General features: G+C 38.2%; 1 protein-coding gene across 2 annotated transcripts in view; it reads left to right on the forward strand.

Annotated features, from left to right (window-relative positions):
- The window catches only part of EGLN1 (egl-9 family hypoxia inducible factor 1), a 43674-nt gene extending 29963 nt beyond the window's left edge, over positions 1 to 13711 (forward strand). The window contains exons 2-5 of one of the 2 annotated variants that reach the window (XM_049789660.1): positions 1822 to 1941; positions 8164 to 8300; positions 11255 to 11322; positions 13143 to 13711. In XM_049789660.1, the coding sequence (XP_049645617.1) occupies positions 1822 to 1941; positions 8164 to 8300; positions 11255 to 11322; positions 13143 to 13207 (390 nt within the window). In that variant the 3' untranslated portion in view covers positions 13208 to 13711. The remainder of the gene's footprint in view (positions 1 to 1821; positions 1942 to 8163; positions 8301 to 11254; positions 11323 to 13142) is intronic. The other variant, XM_049789661.1, reaches the window with a different exon arrangement.
- The last annotated feature ends 3039 nt before the right edge of the window (positions 13712 to 16750 follow it).

The following is a 16750-nucleotide window of genomic DNA, read 5'->3' on the forward strand; positions in this document are numbered from 1 at the left end:
AAAATGAACTTATTTTAAATAACGAAGCAATAACAATTTTTATTTTATTGAGATATCCAGTTTACACTAGCATTTTATTTTATAATGCAGAGCTACTACACACAACTTAAGTTACTTTTGATTGCTTTATCAATTAATTAATCATAAGATTGACATTGACTTTAATACATGAATAAATATGGGGAAAAATGAAAATTTAAGAATAATTGATAATTTGGAATATGTTTTTTTTCATTATTTCTGAAAAAAATTTTAAAAAATATTCAATTTTGGGGCCGGAGTGATAGCACAATGGTAGGGAATTTGCCTTGCACACTGCCAATCTAGGACAGACCTTGGTTTGATCCCCGGCGTCCTATATGGTCCCCCGAGCCAGGAGCGATTTCTGAGCGCATAGCCAGGAGTAACCCCTGAGCATCACCGGGTGTGGCCCCCCAAAATATTCAATTTTATTTGATCATTATTTTAATATATAGTATATAATGTATTTTATTTGATGCTTCTTATTCTGGTCTGTCTTCTAGCTTTGTGTTTAATCCTAGTGGTCTTCTGAACTATATCTTGGGACTGGGAGATAGCTTAAATGATAAATAGCTTAAAGGATAAAGAAAATGCATTTTTACATGTGTGGAATTCCTGGTACCTCATGCCCAACTCTAAGTATCACTTGGAATGTTGGATGTAGCTCCTAATAAAATGATCTTCCTGTTATCTGGCTCCTAATAAAAAGACCTATTTGATTATTGTCATTTGGTCTTTGTTTATTTTGTCTGGGTCCACACCTGGCAATGCTCAGGTGCTACTCCTGGCTATGCACTTAGAAATTACTCCTACTGGTGCTCAAGGGACCGTATATCGATACCTGCGATCAAACCTAGGTCAACTGCATGCAAGACAAACATACTACCCGTTACACTATCACTCCAGCCCCTACATTTAGATTTAAAAAAAAAAAAAATATATATATATATATATATATATATATTAAGAGAGGATATTTGGGCCACACTCAGTAGTACTCAGGTGTTACTCCCATCTCTGTACAATTTTTTGGTCAGATGAGATACAAACACATTATCCTCTGTACTATTTCTCTCACCCTAACCTACTAAATGATGCCTTTCCAAAATGATAACATTTAGAAATAATGTTAAACGGTGTTTGACTGCAAAAAAGTAATATATGTGTTCTAAAGTGAGTTCAAGGAGAATAGAAATTTCTCATGGAGCAAGATAAAGAACTTGATCTTGATTATCAATATAAAGAAAGATCATGAGAGGCCCGGAGAGATAGCATGGAGGTAGGTCGTTTGCCTTGCATGCAGAAGGACGGTGGTTTGAATCCCAGCATCCCATATGGTCCCCAAGCCTGCCAGTAGCGATTTCTGAGTGTAGAGCCAGAAGTAACCCCTGAGTGCTGCCGGCTATGACCCAAAAACCAAACAAACAAACAAAAAAAGAAAAAGAAAAAAGAAAGATCATGAAACTGAGTTTTATAGTCTAATTGACTTTGGTGGTTTTAAACAGGAGTTCTGATGCATGGCAGCCAAGAGTTACTTTCTGATCTTTTGTTGTTGGCTCTTCCCATCCCAGAAGCTGAATTCATCTGGCCTTGCATTGTTCACAGACCTACTCTTGTATTCTTTATAAATGTCAATATGAAATAGTTTCTAATCTACAAAGTACAGGATTTAAAAAAGAGAAGAATTAAATTTAGAATAACCAAACATCAGTAATTTGATTAATAACATGTTTTCTCTTTTTATTCATACATTTAGTTCTAAACTCATTATTGTTACTAATTATTACTGTTTTATTACAGGCCATGGTTGCTTGCTATCCAGGCAATGGAACAGGTTATGTGCGACATGTTGATAATCCGAATGGTGATGGAAGATGTGTGACTTGTATATATTATCTTAATAAAGACTGGGATGCCAAGGTATGCAACTTAATTGAGCATTTATTATTTCTCACAAGTATTTTTCTTCTCACATACTTTAGACTTTGTGAACACAAAAACAGTTAAAAATTTCTCTGAGGTTTTAGGATGCTGGAGCGATAGGACAATGGGGCAAATAGCTGACCAGGGTTCATTCCCTGGCATCCTCTGTCATCCCCCAAACACCACCAGCATGATTCCTGAGTGCAGAGCCAGGAGTAAGCCCTGAACATCACCAGTGTGACCCACTCCCCAAATTTTTTTCAGATTTTAATCTCAAAGATCTATAAAATCAAACAGATATGAATACATTCAAAAAGTAGATTCTTTCATTCTTGGATACTAAAATATTATTCTAAAACCAAACTTTAAATACCTGGGGAGATAGCTGCATCCATTCTTTGCATATAGGAGACAGGGATTTGATCCCCGGCACTGCAAGATTCTCTGAGCACCGTTTGAAGCAACGCCTGAACACGAAGCTAGTATTAGCCCCAGACCATCACTCTGTGGGCTCTCCCCCAAAATTAGCTTCTATTGGCATCTTTGATATTTTTCATTGAAATATCTTGCTTTAGGTATTTTTTAAAGATTCTTCTGAAGTTATTTTATAACTATAAAATGGAAATTGTAAAATTATTACAAGTTATTTACTACTTCTACGTTTTCTTTGTATTGTAAATATATGTCATTAAGTTGTTGCATGTTGGAAAGCAGAATCCTCTTCTCTGGTTACTAAAAATAGATTTATTATCACTGGAAAAACCTTTAAAAGTAGTTTTAAACATATATAATCTCTTGTTTTAATAACATAAATTATTTAAAGTGTTTATAGTATATAATCCTTTATAAGAAACCATTGTTTTGGCTGGAAAAATAGAACAAGGGCTGAGGTGCTTGTTTTGCATTTGACCTATCCCAGGTTGATTTAGGATACCATATATGGTTCCCTCAAGTACTCCCAAGGAGTGGTAACCAAGATCAAAGCCAGGAATAAACCCTGAGCACTACCAAGTTTGGCTCCAGAACAAACAAAAAGTGAATGTGATGTATACCAGAGTGGATTTTTATAATATATCTGTGTAGCCAGGGTGATTATTTTCAAATCAATCTTTAAACCACGGTCAGCAAACAAACAAGACAAAACATTTCTTTTGGAGTTTAGTTTATGTCTCAGAACTACAGAAATGTTTCTGTTCCATACTGATTTAAGGAGTTTATTCTGTCCTAGATCAAATTAAAGTGGGGGTGAAAAAAAAAGTGGGGGTAAATTGTATTGCTAGTAGATTTCAAGGGATCATATAAACAAGTACTGTTTATTCTATGAAGGTTAAAATAGAGAAATAAATCTGATAATATATCTTGAACACAAGACACAAAACAAATTGGTATAGTTCCAGTTAAAAATTAAAAATAGGAAAATAGGGCCCAGAGAGATAGCACAGCGGCGTTTGCCTTGCAAGCAGCCGATCCAGGACCAAAGGTGGTTGGTTCGAATCCCGGTGTCCCATATGGTCCCCCGTGCCTGCCAGGAGCTATTTCTGATCAGACAGCCAGGAGTAACCCCTGAGCAATGGCCGGGTTGGCCCAAACACCAAAAAAAAAAAAAAAGGAAAATAAATTTATTGGGTTTTTTTTTTTTTTTTTTTTTTTGGTTTTTGGGCCACACCCGGTAACGCTCAGGGGTTACTCCTGGCTATGTGCTCAGAAGTTGCTCCTGGCTTGGGGGACCATATGGGACACCGGGGGATCGAACCGCGGTCCGTCCAAGGCTAGCGCAGGCAAGGCAGGCACCTTACCTTTAGCGCCACTGCCCGGCCCCAGGAAAATAAATTTAAAAGGGAGGCAGAGCATTAACAATAGCAGTAGCAAGAGCAATTGCACAGCAGATAGGTTGTTTGCCTTGCATGTGGACAACCTGGGTTCAAACCCCGGCATCCCGTATGGTCCTCCAAGCCTGCCAGCAGTGACTTTTGAGTGCAGAACCAAAATAACTCATGAGACTGCCTGGTGTGGCCCCAAACCAAAAAAACAAAATAGATAAAAATTGGGTGGGGGACAAAGAGTACAAATAAGGCATTTGCCTAGTACATGCTATACCTATAAGCCTAGTTTGAAACCTGGCACCATGTATGGTCCCTGAGTACTTCCAGAAAGTGACCTAGGTGTACTCCCCAAAAAATAAACACTAAAACACTTTATCTTTCAGATTTTATGAATATCTTGAAAACTAAAAACATACTTGTTAGTCCTAATTTCTGTATTTTGTTAGGTATATTTTGCTACTGATCTCCCTAGCCAAGATCATGTGTGTGTGTGGAGGGGGTATGTGTGTGTATATTAAATAATATATAAGTAGGAGTCCATAGTTGTTTCTTTTTGGGTTTTGGGTTTTGAGTTTTGGGTTTTTTTTGTTTTGTTTTTTGGGTCAGACCCAGTGGCACTCAGGGGTTACTCCTGTCTCTGTGTTCAGAATTCATCCCTGGCTGGCTTGGGGGACCATATGGAATACCGGGTTTCGAACCTCCATCCGTCCTATGTTGGTTGCGTGCAAGGCAAATGCCTTACCGCTGTGCTATCGCTCTGGCTCCCTGTAGTTATTTTTATTTGTTGTTGTTGTTTTTTTTTGTTTTGTTTTTGGTTTTTTTTTTTTTTTTTTTTTTGGTTTTTGGGTCACACCTGGCAGTGCTCAGGGGTTATTCCTGGCTCCAGGCTCAGAAATTGCTCCTGGCAGGCACAGGGGACCATATGGGGCGCCGGGATTCGAACCGATGACCTCCTGCATGAAAGGCAAACGCCTTACCTCCATGCTATCTCTCCGGCCCCTGTTTTTGGTTTTTTTGGGCCACACCCATTTGATACTCAGGGGTTACTCCTGGCTATACGCTCAGAAGTCGCTCCTGGCTTGGGGGGACCATATGGGACGCCGGGGGATCGAACCACGGTCCGTACTAAGCTAGCGCTTGCAAGGCGCTTACCTTACCTCTAGCGCCACCTTCCCGACCCCATTTTTATTTGTTGAACTAAAAAATTCCATTGAAAGATTATACTGACTGTGCAGTGTGCAAAACATTTTTCTGGGTACTAGAGATACCACAGAAATAGAAATAGTCTAATTCAATAGAGTCTGCTGATTAATAGATAGTTAATAGAAGTTCTGCTAAATACAGGACAGATTGCTGTGGGAGCACGTAGGAAGAAGATTCACCAAATTCAGAAGTCAGGGAAAGTTTCCCAAAGGAAGAATGAAAGCTTCAGTTTTCACTTGCTAAAGTCATTTTTAGAAGATTACCTATGATATTCCCAATGACTGTAGTCAAAGGAATAGGACAGAAAAAAAGAATAGACAAATTTGGGCTGAAGAGATAGTACAGGGATTAAGGAACTTCCCCTATACTCAGCCAATCCTTGTTCAATCTCCAGTGGCACATATAGTCCCCAGAATACCACCAAGAGTAATATCAAATGTGACCACAAAAGAAAAAAAGAGAAGTTAGTTACAGTCTAGAGCAGAGATTCCAAAACTTATTTAGCCCATTGCCTCATTTGGGAGAATAAAAACTTAGTACCCCTTTGCCTAAAATCTACCTCCTCTTTACTTTTAGCTTTTGGACCATACCTGGCAGTCCTTGAGGGTGGGGAACTACAGTGTAGAGATTACAGTATGGCATTGTGGGTAACCAAAGCCAGGCCTCCTGACTGCAAAACATGCCTTTTCTGCATTCAATCCATGGAGCTCTCTCTTCCACCAAAATCTAGCTTCTTTTTTTGTTTGTTTGTTTTTTGGGCCACACCTAGTGATGCTCAAGGGTTACTCCTGGCTCTGTGCTTAGAAATCTCTCCTGGCTGGCTTGGGGGACCATATGGGATGCCAGGAATTGAACCCAGATTCGTCCTGAGTCAGCCAAGTGCAAGGCAAACACCCTACCACTGTGCTATCTCTCCAGCCCCAAATCTAGCTTCTTTAAGCATTCTCTATTTGTACGAGAGTTGTTTGATCCCCTCCTTGAATAATTTAGCAGCCCTGGAGACAGAATCACCCACTTTGGGAAACACTAGTCAGAGGTTCTTTAGATGTTTACTTTTTTTTTTTTTTGGTTTTTGGTTTTTGGTTTTTGGGTTACACCCGGCAATGCTCAGGGGTTACTCCTGTCTGTCTGCTCAGAAATAGCTCCTGGCAGGCACGGGGGACCATATGGGACACCGGGATTCGAACCAACCACCTTTGGTCCTGGATCGGCTGCTTGCAAGGCAAACACCGCTGTGCTATCTTAGATGTTTACATAAGTGTCTTAGTATTCTCTCTGAACCACACTAGTATCCAGAAGGCAGGGTAGGCTACTAAGTTACTTGATAGTAACAGCTAGCCTGATACACAACTTCTCTAGGTGACCATATATGTAGCTTAGGGGTAGCACACTTACCTTGCATATGTGAAGCCTAGGGTTGATCAATACTTGGTATTGCCAATAAACAAACAACTCTTCTAACTATAGAAGCTATTCTAGGAATAGGTCCAATCTCTGAATTGCCTTTCAAATTAACATTTTATCTACTAAGAAATTTCATTTTTTGAGGATTAAGGACCAAACAGGTGATTTTCACTTTGCCCCCCCCACACACACACATTATGAATATCATTCGGATAAGAACTTCCTGCATTATTCCCTTCTCTGTATTCAGGGTCCACCCAACACAGATATGAGACTGCAGATGTTATTGGAATAAATAGCTGAGTCTAATCTCAGATTGAGAAGGAAAGATAATCATCCTTTATGGATATGATCCAGTTTTTTATTTTTTGTTTTTATTTTTGGGTTGGGGGAGGGTTTGGGCCACACCCGACAGCGCTGAGGGGCTACTCCTAACTCTGCACTCAGAAATTACTCCTGGCAGGCTCAGGGGACCATATGAGATGCCAGGGATTGAACTTAGGTCCGTCCTGTGTCAACTATGTGCATGGCAAACACCCTACGGCTATGCTATCACTCCAGCCTGGTCCAGTTTTATGAGTAAATAATCATCAGTGTGCTCTGGAAAGAGAGGACTACAGTTTCTTTTCTTTTCTTTTTTTTTTTTTTTTTTTTTTTTGTTTTTGGATTTTGGGCCATACCCAGTGATGCTCAGGGGTACTCCTGGCTCTGTGATCAGAAATCGCTCCTGGCTTGGGGGACCTTATGGGACGCCAGCGTTTGAACTCAGGTCCGTCCCGGATCAGCCACCTGCAAAGCAAAAATGCCCTACCACTATGCTATGCTCTGGCCCCCACAGTTTTTTGTTTGTGTTGTTTTGGGGCCACACCTGACGGCACGTAGGGGTTACTCATGGCTCTGCTCTCATAAATCACTTCTGGCAGGTTCGGGCACCATATGGAATGCCAGGGATTGAATCTGGGTCCATCCTGGGTCATCTGCATGCAAGGCAAATGGCCTACTGCTGTGCTATCGCTCCAGCCCCAGGGCTGTAGTTTCTAACACTGGCCACCATGGTGATGATAATGGCAAATAGGGGCTGGTGGGTGGGCTTTAATACAGAGCATGATGATGATTGGATAAGAATAATAATACCCGCTCATATATTGAATTCTGACTATCCTATTATCTGTTCAGCTTTAAAATAGAATAAATTACTCGACCAGTGAAAAAGTGGGCCTGGCTCCATGGAGGGTGCCTCCTCCCAAATACAATAAAGTTTATTGTCAAATAGATGATTTGACATCTATTTTAAGTGCAGGTTAAACAAATCATTAGCATACAGAAATGTATGCTACATCTTATGACTTAGGCCTAAATTTAGGGGCTGGAGTGTTAGCTCGGCAGTGGGGCATTTGCCTTGCATGCTGCTGACCTGTGATGGGCCCAGGTTTGATTTCCGGCATCCCATGTGGTTCCCTGAGCTTGCCAGGAGTGATTTCTGAGTGCATAGCCAGGAGTAAACCCTGAGCACCAACTGCTGGGTATGCCCCCTTCCCCACAAAAAGACTTAAATTTAGTGATATTCATGTTTTATTAAATACTTACAGAAATCCTTTTAAAATACTTTTTTTCTATGTATGAATGGCTGTACTTAGAATCTTGACTCACCTTTACATCTTTCTATTCAGATATATCTGTTAAGTGCAGTTTAGAATGTTTAGTCATTAAAAAGGTTTTCCCCAATTCCAAGATTTATTTTAGCATTCTTGGTTTTTCATACTTCTAACATTTGGCTCTTTTCTCTTAGGTAAGTGGCGGTGTACTTCGAATTTTTCCAGAAGGCAAGGCCCAGTTTGCTGACATTGAACCCAAATTTGATAGACTGCTGTTTTTCTGGTCTGACCGTCGAAACCCTCACGAAGTACAACCAGCATATGCTACAAGGTAGTATTCTTTTTTTTTTTTTTTTAGAAAAAATTGCTTTGGTAGCATAGGAGGGAATATATAAGTAAACCTGAAAGCTTTTAATGAGACTTCCTCTTCTTCAGATACATATGAATAATTTTAAAAGATTTTTTTTTCAGTCAATACTAAATGTTGTGACTTTCTTTGCATAATAGTTCATTGCTGGGATAAAAAAATAGAAGCAAAGACCCTCTCATCTTTCTAGTCCCATTTCTGTTCTGATATTGTAACAAGAAAATCACTTGAGGGACAGAAGGGTTACTTACCTAGAGAAGGGAAAGGACATCTTTTGTAGAAGGTGGAGAGGGGCAATGCCAAAAAATGCAGTGGAAAATTGAGGTAACCTGAGAGTAGAAATGATGAGAAAAATGACTGAGAAGAAAAAGAGAAAAAAATAAAAGGTTAAATGTCAGAGCTAATGTTAGAAAAATAGGCCTTCAGTCAGCAAGTATCTTTTAAGTCATATTCTTTGTACTATATTTTATATTCTTAACCATCTCTTTGTCTTTAGAATGCAGCATTCTAAGTCTATTATATTTAATAAATTCTTTATAAAATAATTAGAGAAGTGTCAGAGAAGGCTCTTTTTCTTGCTTGCAACCAACCAGTTCAGTTCCCAGTTCAGTATAGTTCCAACATCTACCCAGAACAACTCCTCCAGCCCTATTTTTGAGAACTGTTAAAATGACAAATAGGGTCCAGAGCAAAAGCACAGCCTTAGGGCATTTGCCTTGCATATTGCTGACCCAGGATGGACCCAGATTTAATCTCCAGCATCCCGTAAGGTCCCCCCCGAGCCTGCCAGAAGCAATTTTTGAGGGCAGAGCCATGAGTAACCCCTGAGTGCCACATGATATGCTCCCTACCCCCCCCAAATAGACAAATAATCAAAATTTTAGAGGACAGCAAAAGACTTTTATAATAAAAGATCTACAATAGAAGATACAGATATTGTTAAGACCCCTGAACACAGACTGGGATGGGAGTAGCCCATAAGCACTACCATGTATCACCCCAAACCAAAATAAACATTTGTAAAATTAATGCTATTTTTAAATACCTACCTTTATTATATATGATACTTTGAACATTATAATAGTGAACTACTAGCACTAGTTGCTTAGATCTGGTGAGAAGCAGCATACCTTATGTATATGTATATATTTATATGTTTTTTTGGGGGGTGGGCCACACCTGGTGGTGCTCAGGGGTTACTCCTGGTTCTGCACTCAGAAATTTCTCCTGGCAGGCTGGGGGATCATATGGGACGCTGGGGTTCGAACCCAGGTCTGTTCTGGGTCAGCTGCATGCAAGGCAAGTGCCCTACCGCTGTGCTATGGCTCTGGCCCCTCTTATGGGCCACACCCAGCGTTGCTCAGGGGTTACTCCTGGCTGTCTGCTCAGAAATAGCTCCTGGCAGGCACGGGGGGACCATATGGGACACTGGGATTCGAACCAACCACCTTTGGTCCTAGATCACTTATGTATATTTTTGAGGTAAGTTAGATGTTAGAAATGAGAAAACCTTTGATGGGATTTAATTCTAAAAACTTTGTTGTCACCTCTTTCATTTTTTTTTTCTGATTCCTTCTGAGCTATTTTTGCCACAGTTGAATTCAGAGTGAGTAGCAAGCTGTACAGTTTTGCAGCTAGAGATCGTAAACCAGTGATTGGAAACCAGAGGATAATCACTATCTCTGCTGACATAACGGCATCTTTTTCTGTCCCTGCTACTTCTTTAAGACGTTTTCTGATTATAAAAGATTAAAACACTTTAAAAGTAATAAAGGTGGGAGCTGGAGATATAAAGCAATGGTAGAGCACTTGTCTTGCATTCAAGTGGCCCAGATTCAATCTCTGGCATTCCATATGCTCAACTGCCGGGAGTAATTCGTGAGTCTAGAGCCGGGAGTAACTCCTGATCATTGCAAGGTGTGGCACAGAACAACACAAAACAAGTTTTCATAATTTAGTTGTCACTTTTTATCAACTCTTCATTTGATCAATTTTCCCATGATCACTAGCCAGAACCTGAACAATTATTTCAGTTAATTGCTATGTTCTACTAAAGAATCATATGTCGTATTTTTCTACTTTCTATGTATGTATATTTTCCCCATTAAATTGCTTTGTACTATTTAGTTAAACAGTTCTCATGTATTTGTGGAATAAAATAAGTGTAATTTTCAGGAAAATGAAGTTTGACTAAACTGTACATGTCAAGATTTTTGTGTGTGTGTGCTTTTTGGGTCACACCTGGTGACGCTCAGGGGTTAATCCTGACCATGCACTCAGAAATTGTTCCAGAGTGGGGGACCGGGGACCATATGGGCGCCAGGAAATCAAAACGTCTTAGGTTAGCGTGTCCAAGGCAAACTCCCTTCCGCTTGCGCCACCGCTCCGGCCCCACATGTCAAGATTTTTAATTCTTCATGATACCAAGCTATAAAACAGTAAACATCATTATTCTTTGCTTTTAATTAATTCAGATATTAGTAATCTACTATTGTTCAGATATTAGCCTTTTTGTTCACTGAAGAATCCCCACCTTGAGTCCTCTAATGTTTCTCTTCTCTTTAGTATTTATACTATTGACAGCGTGTTTTTTATGTAACAACCATTCTTTCACCTTTTTATTGTTATGTCTGATGATCTACTGTGGGCTTGGAAATAAATGGGTTAAATAGGTATTGAGAAAATTATAAAAACACATCTGCTTTGAGGCATCAATTTTACCCACACATGCTTCTCTGCTGTACTCTTGATTGATCACTGGAGTTACTTGATGAGTGGGTTGTTACTGCACTCATCTGTCTTCTGACACCATTCCAATTTAGGCATTATGGCATTACAAATTTTAATAGACCATTGCAACAGCTTACACTTCTTCCCCCAATGTGGTCATTCTTACTCTATTCTAAATTTTCTTTTAGGTACGCAATAACTGTTTGGTATTTTGATGCAGATGAGAGAGCACGAGCTAAAGTAAAATATCTAACAGGTAAACATTATTTGGGGCCAGGGTATACTGGAAGAAAAATGCCCCACAGCCAAGTGGTGCTTTCAAGTGAGCACAGACAGTTTTTATTAATGCTGTGGAGACTTACTCCTTGTTTTTATTTAGTTCTGTAGTTCCCTTATTTACAAGAGAATTTCTCTTAAGTTTTCTTCATTGTTATCTTTTATGAATAAAATAGTCCAAAGACTAAAAAAGCCTGTTCAAGGAAGTTTAGCAAAATTAGTAATATAGAAGCTGAGTTTTTCTGTAATCCTTTTTAATCACAGACTGCTGAACTGGCATCTGGCATCCTCTTATTCCCCCTTAGAAGAAAGTTAACATGGGGGCGGAGAGATAGCACAACAGTAGGGCGTTTGCCTTGCATGTGGCCAACCCAGGACAGAAAGTAGTTCAATTCTGGCATCCCACATGGTCCCCTGAGCCTGCCAGGAGTGATTTCTGAGTGCAGAGCCAGGAGTAATCCCTGAGCACAGCCAAGTGTGACCCAAAAACAAAAACAAAAAAAAAAAAGTTAATATCCTTTTTAGACACATATGAATACTCCAGATTTTCTGTATTTAATGTGGACATGAAGAACATTTTAAAAAAGGAGATAAATTGAATGTCAAGATTAGGGCCAGAGGGGCTGGAGTAATAGCACAGCAGCAGTAAGGCGTTTGCCTTGCACACAAACAAAACAGGACGGACAGCGGCTCAAATCCCGGCATCCCATATGGTCCTCTGAGGTTGCCAGGGACAATTTCTGAGCACAGAGCCAGGAGTAAGTTCTGAGCTCTACTGGGTGTGACCCAAAAACCAAAAACCAAAAAAAAAAAAAAAAGATTAGGACCAGAGAGATACCACAGTGGATAGGGCACTTACCTTGTATGTGGCTAATCGGAATTCAGTTCCTGGTATCTATATGGTCCACCCATGCCTACCAGGAGTGATTCCTGAGTGAAGAGCCAGGAGTAATCCCTGAACACTACTGGGTATGGCCCCAAAACAAACAAGTCAAGATTAGTAAATCTTAACTGCATGTAAATTCTTAACTGTCAGTGGTGCATTTGTACGAAGTCCAAAGATCCTCCAGTGTGCTAGTACCACTGACCCCCACTTAAGGATTGTCTCTTAGAGCAAGGGTCTTAGTTTTCCATCAAAAGGAGCACTTACCTGTCTTTTCTTTAAATTCTACTTTGTATATCCTTTTTAAAAATCTGTTTAGTGTTCCCATTAATGATTAACCAGCCATTAATAATCCCACATTAGCCTGTTTTTAAATGTTTTATAAGATGTACAGGCTTTTCTAATATTTTTTAAAAAGTCATTTGTGGCACAATATCAGCATGTGCTTTTGGTGTTCCTATCACTATTTTAGAGTAGTCCAAACTGCCTAATAAGGGAGTCCAAAACTGCCTAAAGAAGAGTCTGAGTGATTGTACAGTGAGTAAAGTGTTTGCTTTGAATGCGGCTAACTCGGGTTCAATGCCCAGCACCCTGAACACCACTAGGAGTAATAGCCTCAGTGTAGAACCAGGAATAAGCCCTGAGCAATGCTGGTATGGTCCCCAAACCAAAAATAAAATTAAAAGGAGACAAAATCATTAGCTCTATTTAGAGAATGTTTTTTCTTATTGATTGGTTACTAGTTTCAGAGTAAGGCATTCAAGATAGTAAGATCTATGGAGATGCAAGTTGTCACATGCGAAATGTTTGCAAAGGTAAAAACATATACTATTAGGAACTCAGTGGGAAGCAGTAATAAAAACTCTCTAGTGCTTGTTGAATAAGTGATTTTTTGTTTGTTTGTTTTTACCTTGCAGGTGAAAAAGGTGTGAGGGTTGAACTCAATAAACCTTCTGATTCAGTCAGTAAAGACATCTTGTAGAGCATTTGATCCAGCTATAATGCCACTTCACCTGCAACTGTTGACACACTATTGGTTAATTTGTGGGATTAAAGAAAAAAAATAGACGACCAGTTGGCATATTAATAAGAAAACAAACTTTTATGTGTTGCATCAAAAAGAAGATTTTTGACTTTGTGACTTTGTCCTGCGTGATGACTCCAAAACTGTGATTGCTTATGGGAAGATATAAGCTATCAACTGAAAATGGTATTTTCATCTGGACATGAAATAAGTATCCTAGGGTAGAATTTTTTCATTCTTACACTTTGCCAGATCTTTCATCTAGCTGAATTCATTTTATCACTCCATTTTATCACTCCATTTTTATATAGTCAAGTTTGAATTTGAAGTAATTTTTGTATCATCAGGTACAGTTTATCAAAACCAAATTAAGAAAAATTACAGTATTATCCCCCAAAATAGCATCAATCTATTTTTGTAAACCTCTTCATACTATTAAATTTTGCCCTAAAGGACATCTTATATTTGTTGCCAGTGACTGATGATTAATTTTCTTTGTACTTAAAATAAGCAAAGGCGCACTTTAATTACCAACTGAAAAAAATCAGATTTTTCATAGACCTGTCTTACACTAATTTGAACTCTCAAGGATTGCTGCTGTTGGTTGTTCTGTTTTATTTTATTTTTTTATGTTGTTAATGAAACATAACAGTAAACCCACCATTTACTACCAGTAACTTTTAGGTAATTTTATAAGAAAAATTAGATAGTAAGGTTTATCTTTTAAGTTATTTAAAAACATTTAAAGTGACTGGCATTAATGAACTTGAGAGTATCTTTAGCATCAAGTTCCCAAGATAAGGGCTTTCTAATACATTTCAGGTGTATTCTATAGATGTAGTAAATAACTTCCTATTTCTAAGACTTTTCCTTTGAGTTGATTGTACTTACAGTTTTGCTATTGTTTTGTTTCTATACCTGTGATTCAGATGATCTGCAGACCAGAAAGAACCTTGTTACAGTTGGATGGCATCTAGGGAGGAATAAACTGGGTCATTTACATACTGTAGGACTAACTCCTCAGACATTGCTGAGGCATTCCTCAAATGTGATGCTGCCCTCTTTATAATCCTGAAAAATGAAAAAGAAAAGGAAACATTTTTATGTTTCTTGGGTTTCCTTTATTACTTTTCAGAAAAAGAGAAGTATTTCAAAAGGAGTGAAATGTTACCAAGACCTCCCAGACTCCTATTATTTAAGAAATGAGTCAGGATGGATGTTTCCTAGGCTCTTTGCAGGATTAAATGATGGTATCATACTTGGCATAAAAATATGGGTGTAAGATCTTTCACAACTTCAGTTTTCTATCTTGTTTCTTGATCTTCTCTGCCAAAATAATGTGAGTGTACAGAAAGAATTCTGTATATTTCAACTTATGACTGTTTTAGCATCTGTATAGTTTATACTCAATTAGAGACCTTTTCTATGGAAAGCTCAGTAATTTTTATTAAAAGATTGCTATTGTTCATGTAAAACATGAAAAAATTGTTTAGTGAAACTGACAGTGTAGACTTAGGGTGGGATTAAATATTCAGTATTATGATCTCACTTAGAATTTACAGGAGAAAATTATAGTTTGTTTTTTCCTTGCCTACATTTTGTTTTGTTCCACTTGCTCTCCTTGTTCTAGATACTATAACATAACATCTCTACAATAAGTGCCTCTGCCGGTCCTCAGCGAATTCCTCAGGAATTCCTCATGGAATGCAAGTTGTCTTTGCCATCTGGCCCACAGCACCTTGTATTATATATCAGCCACAACTCAAAAGTGCTATCATTTTTAAGTCTCATAGGAATTGTTATGCTGATGGGAGGCTTGTTTGACTGTCAAGGTCTACACAGCAGTGGCCTTTAATCTGAGAAGGAGCCCCTCTGTGTGTGTCTGTGCTGCTGTGCAAAGTTTCAGATTTTATCTGTGGGTTGTGCCTGCCAGACGGGTCTTAAATGTTGTGGTTTGGGGTGGGGGGTGGCTAGGGGGAATAACATAACTTCTTAGAGAACTATATAAAAATAATCAAGAAATTTGAGTAGTTATTACTTCAATATTAATTTACAATTCGTTCATTTCATGTGTGATCTTGTCAAAGTAGGATTTTATTTAGAACAAAATTTGAAATTACTTGTGGGCTATGAAATTTAAAATACGGTTTAAAGATTTACCATTTCTCTTCCATACATTAATCAGCTGTAAAATACAGACCTTTACCAAGAGCAGGAAAAGAATTCCAGGATTCTTATACAGATACTGACTATAAAGTCATGTAATTTGAAAAGCAGTGTTTTCATTATGAAAGAGCTCTCAAGATGCTTGTAAAGCTAATCTAATTAAAAAGATATATAAATGTTCTTGAAAAAGTATGGTTATTATTTCCAGCTGTCTTTTTGGTTTTTAATCATTTATAATTCACTGTTTCAGTGAACTCTTTTATCAGATAGAATATCTTTTATCAGATAGTATTTTTCTATGGCTTTTTCATTCATGCTTAGTCCAGAATAAGTCTTATACTTTTGGCATGCTTGCAGTGATAGATACTTATACCAGGTGGCCATATACTTAATATCATTTTATTCTAGATGTTTTCAGTTTACAAACATTCAGAAGTGAATTCCAAGCTTTCATTTTTAGAAGGATAATGTTATTTGTTAGCACCTATGATCAGGAATACATCACATTGATTTTGCTTTTGCTTGTAGTCCAGATTTTTGTTCATGTTCACCAGTAAGTAAATTTCACCTGAAAATTGGAGATGCTCAAGGATCTGTACTGTTGGAGTAATGATATGTTTCATGACCTTTACATCTCAAGTGATGTAAAGAATTTCCAAGCAGGGGTTGGAGTGATAGTTTAATAGGTAGGGCATTTGCCTTGCATGCACTGACCAGGGTTCAAATCCCCAGCATCCCATATTGTCTGAATAGGAGTGAATACTGAGCTCTGAGCATGGCCAGCTGTTGCCACAACACAAATCAGTCAATCCCCAGAAAACAAGAGTTTCCAAGTAGAGAACACTTAAGTATAGACCACTTACAGAATGAAGAAGACTAAACAGCTATCTATCTATCTATCTATCTATCTATCTATCTATCTATCTATCTATCTATCTATCTATCTATAGATAGATAGATAGATAGATAGATAGCTGTTGATATATATATCAAATTATGCATTTCATAAATGGATAATTGTTGAACATATAAAGATTACTAGACATAGGAGTTATTTTGTAAGTTTTTAAGATTTTTTATTTTATTCTGTCAGTAATATATTTCTATGGTGTTCTACAACATACCTCAATGTTTTGTTTTTCCTTCAGATATAGTAAGCTGTATTTCCATTTCTATAGCACTGGATGATTTTTTTTTTCTTTTCTCTGCAGTCATTGTTAGAAAAGGAAAAAGCCAGGACCTTAATAGTGGCTTTATTTTTCATTGAATGCTTTTTGTAAATCAAAGTTTTATATATATATGATTAAATCAACTTGTTCTCTAAGAATTGTAAGG

This window comes from Suncus etruscus, chromosome 15, assembly GCF_024139225.1.
Source record: "Suncus etruscus isolate mSunEtr1 chromosome 15, mSunEtr1.pri.cur, whole genome shotgun sequence".
Classification (NCBI taxonomy): domain Eukaryota; kingdom Metazoa; phylum Chordata; class Mammalia; order Eulipotyphla; family Soricidae; genus Suncus; species Suncus etruscus.